Here is a 16,726-nt window from a genome sequence, read left to right as displayed (position 1 = left end):
GAGGACAACTCTTAGCCTTTCTCTATAAAGGAAAAGCCAATCAGACGTCGCTATTGGTATGCCGGAAGACCCAATGAGAGCCCGAACGAAAAGCAGCTAATGGACAGTCACAGATGAACTCTGCGGGGCCAATCTGTGAAGGCAGCTAAAATTTAAAGGGTGACTTGGAAGGCTGCAGAGGTTCATCTATGTCGACAGAGGCTCTTTGTAAGCAGTTTTTGCTGTGTTCTGAAATTAGTGGAAAGTATTAGTCGTTACGGTAGATACATGCACATTTATTTTGGATCCATCTTTTATACTAAGTCTCTGGTTTAAAATGAAGTCTGGATCAGATGCGAGCATATGAGAGCTTCTCCTTACTCTCTTAAAAGTGCATACAGTTAAACCCTGGATCTCTATGGAATATGTTCATGGCAGAAATATATCTGGAGATGGAGCTTTACAAATAAGTCACAATAAATTGTGCGTTACTATAGGTTTCCTAATGGAATTGGGTTGGTAAACTGTCGTGGGTTAGGATCGAGGAGGCGCCGTCGTCTCTCTAGGATTGTCCGCTGAGCATATATGGGGTATTTTGTATTCTTATAACATGTTTTGTTTTGAATCACCTGAGCTTTGTGATGTGTTTGGTGTTCATCTTCCTTTATTTTATTTTTTAAGAGAAGTGGAATTTTGAAAATGTAAAGGTATGAAAAAGCTGATTAATGGCACTGTTAAGCATTTGTAAATAATACAAATAATTATTTGTAAATAATTCTGAGCACACACAGCAATAAGAGGGAAGGATGGAGTCTTTTGAGGGAGCTGTAGACATTCAGACGGTTGAAGGGTGGTGGAGCTGGATGAGTGGAAGTCATAGGAAGGGATGTGCTAAGATTTAGGATATAAGAGCAGAGAGATAAGGTGGTATGCATGGTTTTGAAGGTAAGGACATATCTTGCAGATTTCCTTCTGGCTTTTGATATTCTATACTAAGAAAAAATGGTCTTGTCAAACTGCCACTTTCTTTGATTTGTGGTTTGTTGCTAATCTGAAAACATTTGAATCCTGCTGAAATGAACAAAGGGATAACTTTCCTTTAATATAGTTTTCACAGCCCGGTTGGCTTGTAGAAATTGGTTCTCTGCTCAGTTTGAATTGGGAGGACGTTCTAAAAATGGTCTTGTAGCTGCTGAGGAACTTTAGTGGAAGAGGTCTTGTGGTGTCAGTGGAAAAGTACAAGAAGGAATGGCAAGGCAAAATAAACAAAATCTCATTTGAGTTTGTGTAACTTGAGACCTTTACCTGTCCAGAATTTCCTTCGCTAATAGAACTAGGGGTGTACCTAATGCCCCAACTAAACTTACAGAGTGATTTAGCATGTAAACATAATCCTGCTTTCCATGTAGAGTTCTGTTGATAAGGAAATACTCATTTCTCCCCTCAGTTCCCTCTATCTGCACTGTAAAATAGAATACTTCTAGCTATCCTGTAATTGCTATCTGAACTCTCCCAGAAGAAGAAAAAAAGTAAATTGCATAATAATTTAATGTTAATGCCTGAAACCTAGCTCACTGCTAAAATCTCTAGCTGGACCATTTAAAAACCAGAGGGTGGTAAACTGAGTGGCAGCCTTTGCAGTTCTTCCTGTTGAATGCAAGTAGCTCCTGGTAGATATGGTTTCTTATACAAAAATATAAGATTTTTTTCAAATTCTTGTAAAAAATTGTCTAAAAGTTATATGCCTTCAGGTGAATTACGATTTATGGTGACCCTATGAATCAGCGACCTCCAATAGCATCTCTTATAAACCACCCTGTTCAGATCTTGTCAGTTCAGATCTGTGGCTTCCTTTATGGAATCAATCCATCTCTTGTTTGGTCTTCCCCTTTTTCTACTTCCTCATGTTTTTCCAAGCATTATTGTATTTTCTAGTGAATCATGTCTTCTCATTATGTGTGTAAAGTATGATAATCTCAGTCTCATTATTTTAGCTTCTAGTGATAGTTCTGATTTAATTTGTTCTAACACCCAATTATTTGTCTTTTTTGCAGTCCATGGTATGCACAAAGCTCTCCTCCAACACCACATTTCATATGAGTTGATTTTTCTCTTACCCCCTTTTTTCACTGTCCAACTTTCACATCCATACATAGAGATCGGGAATACCACGGTCTGAATGATCCTGACTTTGGTGTTCAGTAATACATCTTTGCATTCGAGGACCTTTTCTAGTTCTCTCACAGCTGCCCTCCCCAGTCCTAGTCACCTTCTAATTTCTTGACTATTGTCTCCATTTTGGTTAATGACTGTGCCGAGGTATTGATAATCCTTGACAAGTTCAATGTCCTCATTGTCAACGTTAAAGTTACACAAATCTTCTGTTGTCGTTTCTTTAGTCTTCTTGACATTCAGCTGTAGTCCTGCTTTTGTGCTTTCCTCTTTTAACTTTCAACAGCATTTGTTTCAAATAATTACTGGTTTCTGCTAGTAGTATGGTATTGTCTGCTATCTTATTGATATTTCTCCCTCCAATTTTCACACCTCCTTCATTTAGGTCCAGTCCTGCTTTCTGCATGATATGTTCTGCATATAGATTAAATAAGTAGGGTGATTTAAAAGAACACTTGTCTCACACTCTTTCCAGTGGGGAACCAATGGGTTTCTCCATATTCTGTCCTTAGAGTAGCCTCTTGTCCAGCATATAGATTGAGCATCAGGACAATCAGATGCTGTGGCACCCCCATTTCTTTTAAAGCATCCTGTAGTTTTTCATGATCTCCGTGGTGCAGAGAGGTAAGCAGCGGTAACGCAGCTGAAGCTCTGTTCACAGCTGGAGTTTGATTCCAACGGAAGGAGGAAGTTGAATCCCCGGTGAAAGGGGCCGAGGTCCACTCAGCCTTCCATCCATCCGTGGTCGGTAAAATGAGTACCCGGCATATGCTGGGGGGTAAAGAAAGGCCAGGGAAGGAACTGGCAATCCCACCCCATATATACGGTCTGCCTAGTAAACGTCGCAAGATGTCACCCTAAGAGTCGGGAACAACTCGCATTATAAGTGCGGGGACACCTTTATCTTTTTTACACAGTCAAAGGCTTCGCTGTAATCTATAAAGCACAGGGTGATTTCCTCCAGAAATTCCTTGGTCCGTTATATTATCCAATGTATGTTTGCAATATGATCTCTGGTACCTCTTCCCTTTCTAAATTCAGCTTGGACATCTGGCACTTCTCGCTCCATATATGGTAAGAGCCTTTGTTGTAGAATCTTGAGCATTACTTTACTTGCATGGGATATTAAGTGAGTAGTTTGATAATTACTGCATTCCCTAGGATAAAAACGAGATTAAACACATTTAAAAGGCAAGATTAAAACTCATCAATATTTATTTGTCTGGATAGGCTTGCCTGGATGAAAATGTTTTAAGCAGGCACTGAAAAAGAATGCATGGTTTGGTGCGATGAGGATGAGTGAAGCCTCAGCCTTCCATGTTCCTCCTCCATTTGTATGAGAAGGCTTTACTTTTAGAAAGTTAAAGGGCAACTCTAGGCACGAAGGGAACATAGGGAAGGCCACTTGTGTGACACTAAGTGCTGGCATCTGAAAACTTGTAATTAGTCATGTGTTGGCCGTGCATGAAATGTGCGCAGTCAATTTCATGAAATAAACCTGTTGGTAAGTAATAGATTAATTGGGCACAAGTACATTCATATGACCACCATGTGGTCTTTAATTCCTGGTTGTTCAGTTGTGGGCTTTTGCCTTTTTTTTACAGTATGCATGATGCAGTAGTGGAACTATAGAAGTTTGAGTGCTTAGCTTCCAGAATGCATAGAAATATATGGATAAAAGAAGCTTTAGATTACTGACATATACAGTAAGCGTACATATTTTATAGATTACATTGGTAAGATTTCTTGTGTAACATTGAGTCTGTGGCATCTAAGAGGTGATTGATATTGCAGTCTTGTGTAGTTTTGGCAGTAAGTCTCACTGAGCTCAGTGGGATTCTTTCTGAGCAAATGTGCCTAGGATTGGGCTGCAAGTCATGATGAAGAAAACTGGGATGTTCCATGATTATTGAAAAGTAGTAACTGGTCTGAGGATTTCAGCTACAGTGATTGTGCTAGTCAAGAACAGACGAATACAAAGCCAAGGAAATAGACTTCAGAAAAATAATGCACATATACGTGTGTGTGTGTGTGTGTATATATAAATGTATGACTTGGCAAAAGAATGTAGTGAGGAAGTAATTGCAATTTGTTCTCTTGATTCACATTTGTATTCTGATTTACCTCCAAGAAGTTTAGGCAATGTAGGTGGGATGATTCTACTTCCCCCCTCATATGATAGGTTAAACTGTGTGCGGCAGTAACTGACCTAGGGTCATTTAGTGAGCTTAATGGCCGAGTGGGGATTTGAACCCAGATCTTCCTGATGCAACACTCTTGATGCTAATACACCATAATGTCTCTGCAGTGGGTTTGTAATACTGGGTTATGAGGAAAGGGGCTGAATGAGGGGTGTATTATGTCTCCTCTGCAACTGTACACATTTCACTGAGTGAAGAAGGAGCTTGCTAGAAGGGGGCCTGAGAGCCAGAATTGTGGTATATGTGTCTTAATTAGGGATGAACAAATTAGTCCTTTTATTACATTATTTATCTGTATGTGTTGTTTAGTGAGGGCTTGGCGCTGAAAAGTGGATAATCCCTGGAAAGAATAAACATATTCCCAGTCTGTGTTATTTTTGCACATGTGCACACAGGAAATGTGAAAGATGGTATATAGCTAAGTTCCGATCTGTGCATTAGTCCTGGAAGTTTGGATCAAGTCAGTTGCAATTCAGAATTAGGAATGATCAGTTTCCTTAAGCATGCCTAGTTCTAATACAGCTGTAGCAGGTTGGCACTAGAATGCATATGCTAAAGTGTAATTGATATGGGGCTGGGAAGGAGCCTTCATTCAGGGGTGATGGGAAAGGGGATTTAATGTTTGTCTAATTCTGTTTTATTGTCTAAATGTATTGCAACTTGTTGAGAGCCTCTGGGATAGGGCAGCATAAAAACACAAAAAAGCATCTGGAAAAACAAAACCACTTATGGGGCAATCCAAACCTCAGCTGCTGGCTGTTGTGGCTTTATGGAACAGCAGGACCACCAGCGCATCCGCAGCCCTGCCATGCATAGTGGCTGGGGTGGAAGGGGCAGCGGGATAATTGCTGCGCCAGCCGGAACCAATGCTTTCACATGATGGCAGTGGGAACAGCTCAGGATCCAAAGCATGATGGGTTGGCTCAGCCCCTCACTGGAATGCCTCCTTATGAGCCCTTCCACGGCCAGCACTTCTGCCTGCACGTTCAGTGGGTGGAAGGGGAAGCCCCACGCTTCTGCCAGCTGGCAGGAGGCCAGCCTAGCTGATAGAGCGTTCCTCCATCCAATCCAATTTCTCCCAGTCCAGAATCAGGGGTGGGTGGATTTGGATTGCTCTGCCCTTCTGTTTTTACTGAAATTCTGTGATATGTTGAATGGGAAGAAAAAGTAAAAAAATTGGTGGTCAAGGTTACATCTGCAAAACAACTTGTATGTTCTCTTTTGCTAGGGTATGTCTGAAGTGACTTCTAAAGCTTTGGAGGAAATGCTTAAGAGCATACAATAGCCTATAGTTTGGGATGCAAGAGTTTATGTATTTATGTGTCTAAAAAGAAAAAGTATGGCTTTTGATGTAGCCCTTCTCAGATGTACTCATAGTATGTTTGTAACCACATTTTAGTATCAGAAGTAAAGACCATGAAATGTTGGTTCATGGGGTAATGAAGAAGGAACAGTTAACGTCTTTCCATAATACGAAGATAAAATCTGCAGGGTCCATTTGGCTTTGAACAGGTTCAACTTCATCAGTGGGGGATTGTGCATACTTTTCATGAGCACAGTCTCTGCGCAGAAGCATTTGAACCTCCACTTTGCATAAATTTATGTACAACACTCTCTTTTGTATGCTGCTAATCTACAATCTCTGCCTGACCATCTGGCGTGCAATGCTAAACCATGATTTGATTGTCCAAATCCAGCCTGGTGTCTTCACTATGCGTTATTAATCACAACAAATGTATACCATGGTTTGTTGTTGGTTAATAAACCTTGGTTTATAGCTTAGCTTTATGAGCTGACCCAGCCAGTGTGTGCATACCCAGCAGGAAAGCTTGTTTGCTGTTAGGAGTCATTTGAAACTTCATGGATGTATTTTATTGCAGGAGTGAGTTTCAATCTAATTTATCCTAGAGCAACTTTGAATGAGTTTTGGATTACTTTTAAAGATTTTTTTTTTGGCTAGTCTTACTATATTTGTTGACTTTAAATTGTATATGTATGTTGTGTGAATTTTATTCACACTTTTGTACACTGCTGACCACCGTGGAACCTTTTCAAAGTCTAACTAAGAAATACTTTAAATGAAAATAAAATAAACTTCAATTTCATCATGGAGTAACACTGTTTTATCAGTGTCACCTTCTTCATCCCTGAAACAGACAGCCTCTTGGAAGAGGCATTTACTTGCCCAACTTCCATGTGCTGGTATGCTACTAGCCACTGTGTTACAAACAATGTTCACTCCATAACAATTACACTGCAATGTTTACATGTCTCCAACTTCCATAGGAAAACAACATTTACCTAGGGGACCGATAAAGCTTTGAAATGAATGCAAGTGTGTATTTACCGTAGAACTTGTTTTGACCTTGAGCTGAATTAAATTGAGTTTGGGGAAAAAATCATTGTTGTATATTGACTCCCACAATTCATTAGGTTCATCAGGCTTTAGTTCCCTTAGGCTATTCACCTCCCCCCCCCCCGTTCTATGGATCAGGGGTCAGCAATCTATTTTGGGCCAGTGTGAATATCTGGAATTTTGAGGAAGTGCCGTGGGCACCAGTCACATTATGGCTGTCTTGGAGTGTGTGGTATAACACAAAATGGCAGCCACGCTGAAACATGTGTAGAGGAGTACAAAATGGCGTGGGCACTCCCCATAAATGGAAAAATGGTACCCACATCAGCTGCTCCTATGCTTGCTCAGAGAGAAGCTGCCTCTCTTCTGTTTAGAATGGAAAGATGGGTGTTCAATCTTGGCATCCAGTGAAATATGGGTATGTTTTTAGGGTGGGGGTGTTCAATATAAAAGAAGCCGAGTGAGTGCAACTGTGCAGGAGGAGCAAAAAATCTCTTCTGCATTGGGAATTTTTGAGGAGATATTTCCTGAGATATTTTCTGGGGCGCTGTAGGAGACAGTGGTGGGCACCCTGGCATCTGCGAGTGCCACACTAGCAACCTATGCTCGAGTCTAGAGTGTGTGTGTGTTTTAGGTTCCTGGACCTTTGAGAACAAAAGACAACAAAGTCTTAGAGCCCCGTAAAAAGTAAACAAGTTGATTATGGTGTAAATTCTCTTCTTTCTGATTTGTTGCATTCATATGCCGCCTTTCGGTCAAGGCGCCCCAGGTGGTTTACAGTTTTAAAAATCTTTAAATGATATGAAATGTAGAGTGATCAATTCCTCTCAGACGGACTGGGAGCTGATAGCACAAGCTCCCTGGCCTGGGCTTCTCCCTTCATGTCACTCTCAGTCCCAGGGAAGGTGGGGGAGCAATTTCCCCATAGTTTACTCAGGCCCGTAACAGCTCTGTCAGGAGCTGATGATGTATGTGAAATGGACTTTGCTCCCCATAAGCTTATTTCATTAGGAATTTATTTAGTCTTTGAGGTGCCCCATGACTCTGATAGGCTCGAACACAGCTGCCCCTCTGGAATCAAATGCAATAAACAGGCTGATCATGCTCCTGGGCTGGCTGGCATCTCAACTTGCCAAGAGATGCATTGATTGGGTTTTTTTTTTTTTAAATGTAGCCACCATTTTGAAGAGTGGGGAACATTTTGCCCTGGGGGTGGATGTGCACAGTTCTTTCTTACTAATTCTCCCCTGGCTGCATGCCAGCAATGGGAGGTACCAGTGGATGCAGCCCCCCCCCACATACACTCTTGCTTATATGCGCTGCCCACCTCCCACACTCTCGCTCACTAAACACATTTTTCTCTGCAAAAGCAGGCATTGGGATACTGAAAAATGCCTGCTGAATTTGTGACTCAGCCTGGTAAGTACTTTTTTTTGGGGGGGGGAGGGATTAGATGTGCTCCTAGGGAAGAAACTTCTCATCTTCCCTTAATTGTCTAATACATAAACACACCTGATCCTGTTCCCTTTGTGTGCCAGTTGAAGCAATCCTCTCCCCGCTTCTTTACTTCTATTCTTGAGCATAAGGTTCAGATTGCAGTTCTGTTGTTTAGGTTATTTTAAGGTGTTTTCAGTGTGAGAGGAACTGAGAGATTAGAAATGGGCAGGACCCCTCATTTGTTCATCCGAGATCAGCCTAGCTTCATTAGTGGTATAACATGCATAGATTTTTGCCTGCAGTTATGTCTGGAAGCACTTAAGGCTGTGGAAGAGGGCAGGGGATTTGCTACTGCAATCAGCGCTGTTTTTCTCTTTTTCCATTACTGCTATCCTGCCTTCCAGTGAGCATGATAGCCAGTGTTGTATACCGGCTGGAGACCTGGGTTCAGATCCCTGCTCAGCCATAAACCTTAATAGGCAGCTTTGTGCCGGTTGCTGTTTTTTCCCCACTCTAACCAACCAAGAACTCAAAACAACCCCCTGCCCCCAATTATGTAAGAGTAGGGGGAGGAAAGAGCTGTTGCCATTTATGTCGGAAACAACATCCAGCAGGTGCTATGGCATCCCTGCAACTGCACTGCACACACTTCACTGTGAGTGTCATCTGAGGGAAAGCTCATGTTTCTCCCAGGCATAAAATACTGTGCTTTTGAAGCAGGAGAAACATCTGGAACAGAAGCGTTGCCTTGAGGGACATGTGTAGACCACATGAGCAAAACTAACTTTATGGTGCGACATACATGCCCCACCCTGTGCCGAAACACCCCATAGCTCTCAATGTGAGAGGTTGGAAGAGTCCTGTCTTCTTTGTTGAAGTTTTAGTATCTGTGACTGGGTTAGGATTTAGAGGATGAGTCCTACTTTCCCACAGCCAATGCGGGTGGCTGTAGGCATCTCCCCATTTATGGCATTGCAAAGCTTACCCTGCAGGCTTGTGCCACACCTTCTCTGGTATGGCATAATGAGGGATGTGGAAACATTTTCAGACCGTATTCCCACCTGGGAAACCTGCTGGGGGATACATGTTAGTGTTGGATGGAGCCAGAGGCACATGCCAGCAGTGAATGAAAATGTTATCTTTGTACAGTAGGCTAGTTTCTACACACGCCTCTCTTACCTTCCATCCAGACAAGCAAGAGGCATCAGAGTTCAAGGACATGTTGCAGTCAGGCAAAAATACTCAAGGGAGGATATGAAGTAGGCTGGTGAGGGTATATGGCCTGGGGAGATCACAAGGCCCACATAGAGGCCTGAGGTTCCCAACCTCTCACATAAATTATCTAGAGTGCAGAGGGCATGGACGGCAAAGTAGTTAAGCAGCAGCTGATCTACTCGTTAGTATAATATCATCCTAAGCAAGGTGCAAAGCTCCAAGATTTCTCCAAACTGAATGAATAGATAAAGAGGATGGCAGACAAGGTTCAGCGTAACCACATATAGTGATGGGTGTGAATTTGCCTAGGAGTAGGACAGGGATGAGTAATTTGCATGTTGCTAGATTTCCAATTCCCATATCCTGGACCATTGGCCATGCTGGCAGGGGCTGCAGGGATGAGACTGTGCTGGGACCATCAAGGGGCAAGCATTTCCATCTGCCTTGCCCCACCCCTCTGCCTGGGCCTTATCAGGAAGAGCTGCAGACTGAGAGGTACTGCTGCTGGGGTGAGACTGTGCTGGGACCATCAAGGGGCATGCTTTTCCACCTGCTTTGCCCCCCACCCCTGCTCTTAGTGACATTTTTCTGGGGACTGCCGTTTACCAGGAAGATGAATGCTTTTGGTTTGCTGCTCCTGTTTTTTTAGAGATGTTAGGACTTTGTTAGTTTGATTTTTTTTTTTTTGTAAATTGTATTGTTTTTATTTGCATTTTGTATTTGTGTGTAAGCCGCCTTGGGGGCCTATTTGGCCGAAAGGCAGCCTAGAAATAAAACATAACATAACATAAACATTTAACATTTAACATAAACATTTAACATTTAACATAAACATTTAACATTTAACATAAACATTACATAACATAACATTGATAAGAGCCCAACAATATCGGGAGGGCCAAAGGTTCTCATCCCTGGACTATGGCTATCCAGAAATGAGATCTTGAGGCCATTGTAGTAAAACTCATTGAATTGATGTGACAGTGGGGAAAAAAGGTGGTAAAAGCAATGTTGATAAACTGACTGTCTGCCAGAAGTGTTCCTATTAGCCACATGCAAATTTAACAGAGTTTGATGTGAAAAGTGCCAATCCACTCAGTGAAACATTGCTTCCCTTTTGGATTTGTAGCACCTCCAGCAGCTGCTGTTTTCAAATTGCAGCTTGTGTTCTTCCTAGCCCTGTCAAATAGTAAAGCCTACAAGACACCCTCCTTCTCATGTTTAAAAAATGTGTTGTCTGTAAACAAGTAGCTTCTCTGTGTTTCAAGCATGCAATTGATGAAAGAAGGATGAAAGCGTGGATGGTGGAGTTAATTATACACTGGGTTGCTTCATACAGGCCATATTTGACAAGCTTGTGAAAGGCAGCCTTGACTGAGGACACTGGAGAGCCGTGTGCAAAAGATTAATAGCATCAAATGCAGTTTCACATCGAGTGCCAAGTCTGACAGTTGGTGGGAAATATTTCAGCCTATTTGTAAATGTATGCAGCCAAGCACAGCCCACATCTACAGATTACAAAAAAGACAAGGAAGAGGTAAAACTGCTATCTAGCTATACAGGTACATTACACTGGTGTAGAGATAGCAAGGAGCGGGAATTGTTGCCGTTGCATACCAGATAGTACTTTTTTCCCATTTGACTTTCCAGTGTATTAAACTTCCTATCGTAATGGAAAATAAAAAAGAGAGGTCTTTGAGAGAGGGCCAGGCGTCCCTTGCAACTTTAAGCCACAAAAACATTACACTGGTGCATTTCTGCAAAGAGCAGTCTTCTAAAAAGCTTGCCACGTTGGAAGATGGTGAACATCGCAGGCCAGGAGATCTTGTGAAAACAAGAAGTCTATCTCGGAAAGAGGAGGACATTTCTTACAGTATCTTGCCAGGAGTGGTAGACAACAGTGACGGACAGGTCAGTTTAACGGGATAGAGAAATGCAAACTAATGCTCACTCTTTTTTGGGGGGGTGTTCTTTGCTTGTGAGAGGTTAAGGTTCCAGGCCTATACTCACTTACATGGAAGTAAGTGTCCCATAAATCTGCAGAGACCTTTAGCTTATGTAGTTTCATCATAACTTACCACAATCTTTTTTATTTTTTCTTCTTTTGTCCTCCAGGAAATAAAACATACTCTTTTTAAAAAGCAAATTACCGAAAGAGGTAAATAATCTGCGTCAGTCAATGGCTTAAAAATTGTTCTGTCTGGTAGCTACCACTGGACATCTTATTGGTAGGCTGTATGGGAGCTGAAAATAACAGTAATTGGTTGGAAAGGGAAACAATCATAATTATAGATAAGCTGCTTATTGGAAACATGCTAGCAATAGTTCTTAACAGTACAACAGGTTGTAGCCATTTAAGCAACTGCTGTTTTTCAAGAGATTTATAGGCCAGTTAAAGATGTGACTTGAGTACTTAGAGGTCCTTTTCCTCTTTTTTTTGGTATACTTTTGTACTTAATAGTAAGTGTAGATAGTTTCTATAACTTGGCTTAGAGAAACTAAACATGAAACAGCTTTCAGATGAAAAATTGCTTTTTTAAAAATCATTTGGTGGAACAAGTTTGTTTCCTATCAGATGATTTATAATACACTTTTAATTTTGAGATAAAGGTCTCAAGGGTATTGTTGTGCCACATTTATTTTACATGTCTGTAGATTGTGATCATATTTGTCATGTTGCCATGTTACGCAAAAAGCCATATGAACTCTGCACTTAAATGCCTGTACTAAAGAGCAAACATGATTGAACACAATGAACAATCCTAACTATGTCTATTGAATTCAATGGGGCTTACTCCCAGATAAATGGGGTTAGGATTGTAGCCTGATTAAACATTCATATGACTGTGCTTCATGCACACTTATTTTAGTATATAACTGGACTAAGTTGTGAAAAACCGAGCTTTTTAGATGTGCTGTTTTCAAAAGTATAGCCAACATGCATCATAGTACAAGTGCACTAGGCCCTTCATGCATCATTTGGGATTTACAACATGTGACATGCAAAATCTTGCTGTATTTCTTTTGACACTAAGTCTGTAGTCTTTACCCCACGTACCTAAGAGTAAGCCCCACTGAATTCAAGAGAACTTACTTCTGAGCAGACATGATTAGGTTTTCACTGTAAGCTGGTTAATATAACCTGTAAAAGTTTGAGCTTTACAGAACCTAACCTATACAAACCTCTATGTGTTAATATGCTCAGTCTAGCATCCCTACAGAAAAGTAGTTATCGAAGTTCAAGTCATAGTGTTAGGAATAAAATCGGAGGCACTTGTGAGGCTTTGTGAGCCAAAGTTGCAAAGCACGATGGAACTCTGATGGAACAGGAGGGGAGCACAGCTGCTCTAAGTTTGTTTCCTTTCCTGGGAATTTAGCCCTGGAAGTGCCTACCAGGCGGCAACACAATGTTTTGAGGAGATAAAGTGTCAAAACATCCCCTCTCTCAGGCCCTTATCTTAGAACACATTGCTCATGAGTCCGAATCCAAAGGACGAACATTCTGTCTCATATGTTATGTTACATTCTGTTTAATGATGATTCTTGATGTTTATAGAAACTATATATTGGCAGTAGTAAAAAATAAACTGCGTCTCCATTCTTACCAGGCTGCTGTGCCTGTGAGGAGTCTGAGACCACTTTTGATCAAAAGTTGTGTGTGTGTCTTTGCTTGGTACTTGGCAGAAAGCCCAAGAGTCTTTCAGACTCTCCTCAGCTCGCACTTACACCCGGGTATTGAGGTGAGCATCATCACACTGCCTTGGCAGGTGCTAAAATAGCCTCAACAATAGCAAGCCGTAAACCATGGCTTACCATACAAAATGTGATTGCACCCACTTCACTTCTCCCTGCTGGCACAGGGGAAAAATAAACCACTGTCTCCACCTTAGTGTTAGTTTGCACCAGTGACTGTAGTTTTTCACTCAAACCATATTTGGCAAGCTAAGAACAAACCGATCCTTGGTTTGGATATAATGCTAAGTCAGGGGTTGTGGTGTGTTTGGTAAGCCATTTTACAATAATGAGCAAATGCCACCAGACAATGAAAGCAGGAAAAGTAGATATTGGAGAAGTGAGGGGAGAGCTACATATGATCAGGTTGAACAGAAACAACTTTCTAACAAGACACAACATAGTGAGGAGATGTGACTCTTCTCTTCATTTTGTCCGGCAGGCCAGAATGTAGGGGCATATGTTGTTTCCCTTTCTTGTCAGGCTGCTGCTAATGGATGCGGTGGTGGTGTCTTCTAGTTGCTGACATCTCCAAGGCAGGAGGAAATGTACTGTGCTTTGGGGCAAATGGGCATTTTTCAGGCAAAGTCTGCCTATAACAATTCTCTCTTTCAGTGTGTTAAGTAGCGTCTCTACTTCTCTTAAAACGGCATCATAATGTTTCTAGCTTAGAATGATACTGTACTCTGAAAGTTCAAAGACTGTAAAGATACCTAATTACCTGTAAAGAAGCTAATTGAATCATATAATTAGAATTGGAGACATACAGCCCGATTCCAAGGATGTTTACCAATCCCAAGTCCCGTGGAACTTCCTAATTAGTGTGCTTAGGCCTGTAACCTTAAAAATCAAATGTTTAAATATTTAACTTTGTAGGTGTACATTTCAGATCTTGAGAAACTCAGGATCCAGCTGCAAACGTTGGGTCATTGCTGCAGGATGTAAATGTCAAAATTCAATGAAGGCTATCAAGTCGACATGAAATGATGTAGGCATTCAGAATGTTTAGAGTAGGTGTAAGAATTTAAAATTTGGAAAACCACTAAAAATGTGGTAGACTTACTTAACTGCAAAATATATCTCTTATTGAAGGGTATGCTGCAGTGCTGTTGATACTGAATTCTGGAGTAGCTTGGTTAGGTAACTTGTAACTGAACAGCAAATGCAAGAGTGTTTACTTGTGTTTTTTTTATTTGAAAGGAAACGTTGGGAAGAAAAGAACATTATGGGTTGTATACTCAGAGTAGACCTATTGAAATCAGTGGCCCTAGGTTGACTAACTTAAATCCATTGATTTCAAAGGGTCTTCTCTGCGTATGACTTAAGTCAAATTCAGTCCTTAGCACTGAAATCCAGGAGTCAGTAGCAAGATCTGTTGTTAATTAGGGTGATAATTATAGCTTGGCCATGTTGGATTGTTAAGGCTAAGGACTAAAGTCCTCTTGAAAGAGAATGGCTGGTATACCGTATCTCTTTGTTCATATGCCATTATTTGGTTTAAAATTCTACAAATAGCTAAATTCATAGCTGTTCTCTATCTAGAGATGGCACCACTAAGGGGTAAGCAGCAAATGTAAAAAAGAAAGAAAGAGGAAGACTGTTTTTATGATTATCTATTGCTATATCACATCTTATCTCAAAGGTCAGAACAGGCAATGTTTCCTGGTGAAGACGTTCACTGTTGATGCCATTGTATAGAGGTGGTGTGCGTGCAGATTGCTCAGGGTCACCTAGGCCCATGGCTGTATCAGGACTTTAATCGAGGTCCCAGTAATGAAAACTCACCCCTTCCTTTCCAGTCCTAATGGGTTTAACAAAGAGTTCTAATTCACTAAGGGTCATTACTCAGCCCCCACAAAAGTAGCCTGTCCGTAAGGTTGCCATCAATAACCTAGCACAGATGAGCAGTATAAGAAACATATGGATGGGGAGTGAAACAATTGGATAACTTCCCAGTTTCGTGGACTGACTATCCTTCTGATTGGTATATTTGTGTTTATAATGCTAAAATTATAGGGAACTATTTCTACCTATATCAAAAAGTTTTTTAAAAACCTAAGTTCATTATTTTTTATTTTGTTTCTTCTGTATACTTCAGACTATATCTGGGCACACATCTCCTACCTACATATCAGCAATGAAGCAGAAATTTGCATTTGACAACATTAGCTTTGAGGAAGACTTGGAACATCTACCCTCTCCTCATTCTCAAGTGAACACTGCTACAGTCAATATTTTGGGTATGACTTGCCAAGCTTGTGTACAATCCATTGAGAACAGAATTTCCAAGGTAAAAGGAATTGTGAACATCAAGGTGTCTCTCGCACAAAGTAATGCTTTGGTCAAATATTTGAGACTGGAAACAAGTCTCCATCAGATATGCCAAGAGATCAAGGACATGGGATTTGATGCAGGTGCAACACAGTCTTCAGGGCAATGGGCCAATGAAGCTTTAGTTAAGATCAAAATAGAAGGCATGACCTGTCAGTCTTGTGTCAGTACCATTGAAGAAAAGATTGGGAAACTACATGGTGTGAAGAAGATCAAAGTGGCCCTCAGCAGTCAGGAAGCCATCATTGCTTATCATCCATTCATAATTAAGCCTGAAGAACTAAAAAGTAACATAGATGGCTTGGGATATGAAAGCACTATTAAGCATAAGCAGGCCCCATTGAAACTTGGCTTGATTGATGCAGAATTCTTACAGCAAATAAATGCAAGAGCATCTGCTGATCGAGAGAGAATAGAAAACAGAACCAGTGCATCTGTTGTAGAGCTTGGCGTGGAAGGGATGCACTGCGAATCCTGTGTCCATACCATTGAAAGTTCAGTGTCAGATTTGCCTGGTGTACAGTGTATTAAAGTGTCCTTGGAACAGAAAAAGGCCCTTGTGTGGTTTGACCATAACCTGATCACTCCATCCTCATTGCAGCAAGCCATCCAAGCCCTTCCCTCTGGTATCTTTAAAGTATCTTTTTCTAATGGAGCTGAGAGTCATAATGGATTACTTGCCTCAGACACAGCATCCTCTTTGCTTTGTTTCTCTAGCAGCCCTTCCCAGGTAGAACTACCAAGTGAATCCAGTACAACTGTAATTAGGATTCATGGGATGACCTGCAATTCCTGTGCAAAATCCATCGAAAGCTCCGTATCGCGAAGGAAAGGGGTGGTGTGTATATCTGTGTCTTTAACTGAAGGCACTGCCATTGTATACTACAGTTCAATTCTAACAAACTCTGAAGAACTGAGAGCTGCTATAGAAGACATGGGATTTGATGCATCTGTCCTAACAGGTATTATTCAACTTTTCTATAATGGAGTTTTCCTGAGTGGAAATAATCTTATTACCTCCAAAGCAGTACTAGCAAATGATCAGCAAACTATACAATGTACATGCAGTCTTGTTCAAACATATTGCAAAGTAGTTTATAGTTATAAGCAGCATTTCTCAGTTCTGCCTGGTCCTCAATAGCTGTCTAACTGCTCAGCTTTGGAATGGCCAAACATCCTGATGTGCTGGTCTTGATCCTTTCAGGTTTTTGAACACAACATATAGGGTCCAGCTCAGGAGTTGATCCTAAATGTGTAAATTAAATGTTGGGTACTTTTGTATGCCAGTAAAATAGTTGCAGAG

General features: G+C 41.2%; 1 protein-coding gene across 12 annotated transcripts in view; it reads left to right on the top strand.

Moving 5' to 3' along the window:
- Positions 1 to 48: 48 nt before the first annotated feature.
- Positions 49 to 16,726, top strand: part of ATP7B (ATPase copper transporting beta) — a 46,675-nt gene continuing 29,997 nt past the window's right edge. Inside the window, exons 1-4 of one of the 12 annotated variants that reach the window (XM_061622356.1) lie at positions 7,950 to 8,127; positions 10,700 to 10,897; positions 11,011 to 11,271; positions 15,191 to 16,385. In XM_061622356.1, coding sequence (XP_061478340.1) covers positions 11,032 to 11,271; positions 15,191 to 16,385 — 1,435 coding nt within the window. In that variant the 5' untranslated portion in view covers positions 7,950 to 8,127; positions 10,700 to 10,897; positions 11,011 to 11,031. Of the gene's footprint in view, positions 208 to 440; positions 463 to 7,948; positions 8,128 to 10,699; positions 11,272 to 13,080; positions 13,101 to 15,190; positions 16,386 to 16,726 lie in introns of those variants that run through there. The other 11 variants (XM_061622357.1, XM_061622355.1, XM_061622360.1 and 8 more) reach the window with 11 other exon arrangements.

The sequence above is a fragment of the Rhineura floridana genome, chromosome 4 (genome assembly GCF_030035675.1).
Source record: "Rhineura floridana isolate rRhiFlo1 chromosome 4, rRhiFlo1.hap2, whole genome shotgun sequence".
Lineage (NCBI taxonomy): Eukaryota > Metazoa > Chordata > Lepidosauria > Squamata > Rhineuridae > Rhineura > Rhineura floridana.
Note: the sequence above shows the minus strand (reverse complement) of the source record. Positions and strands in the feature narration are given on the sequence as shown.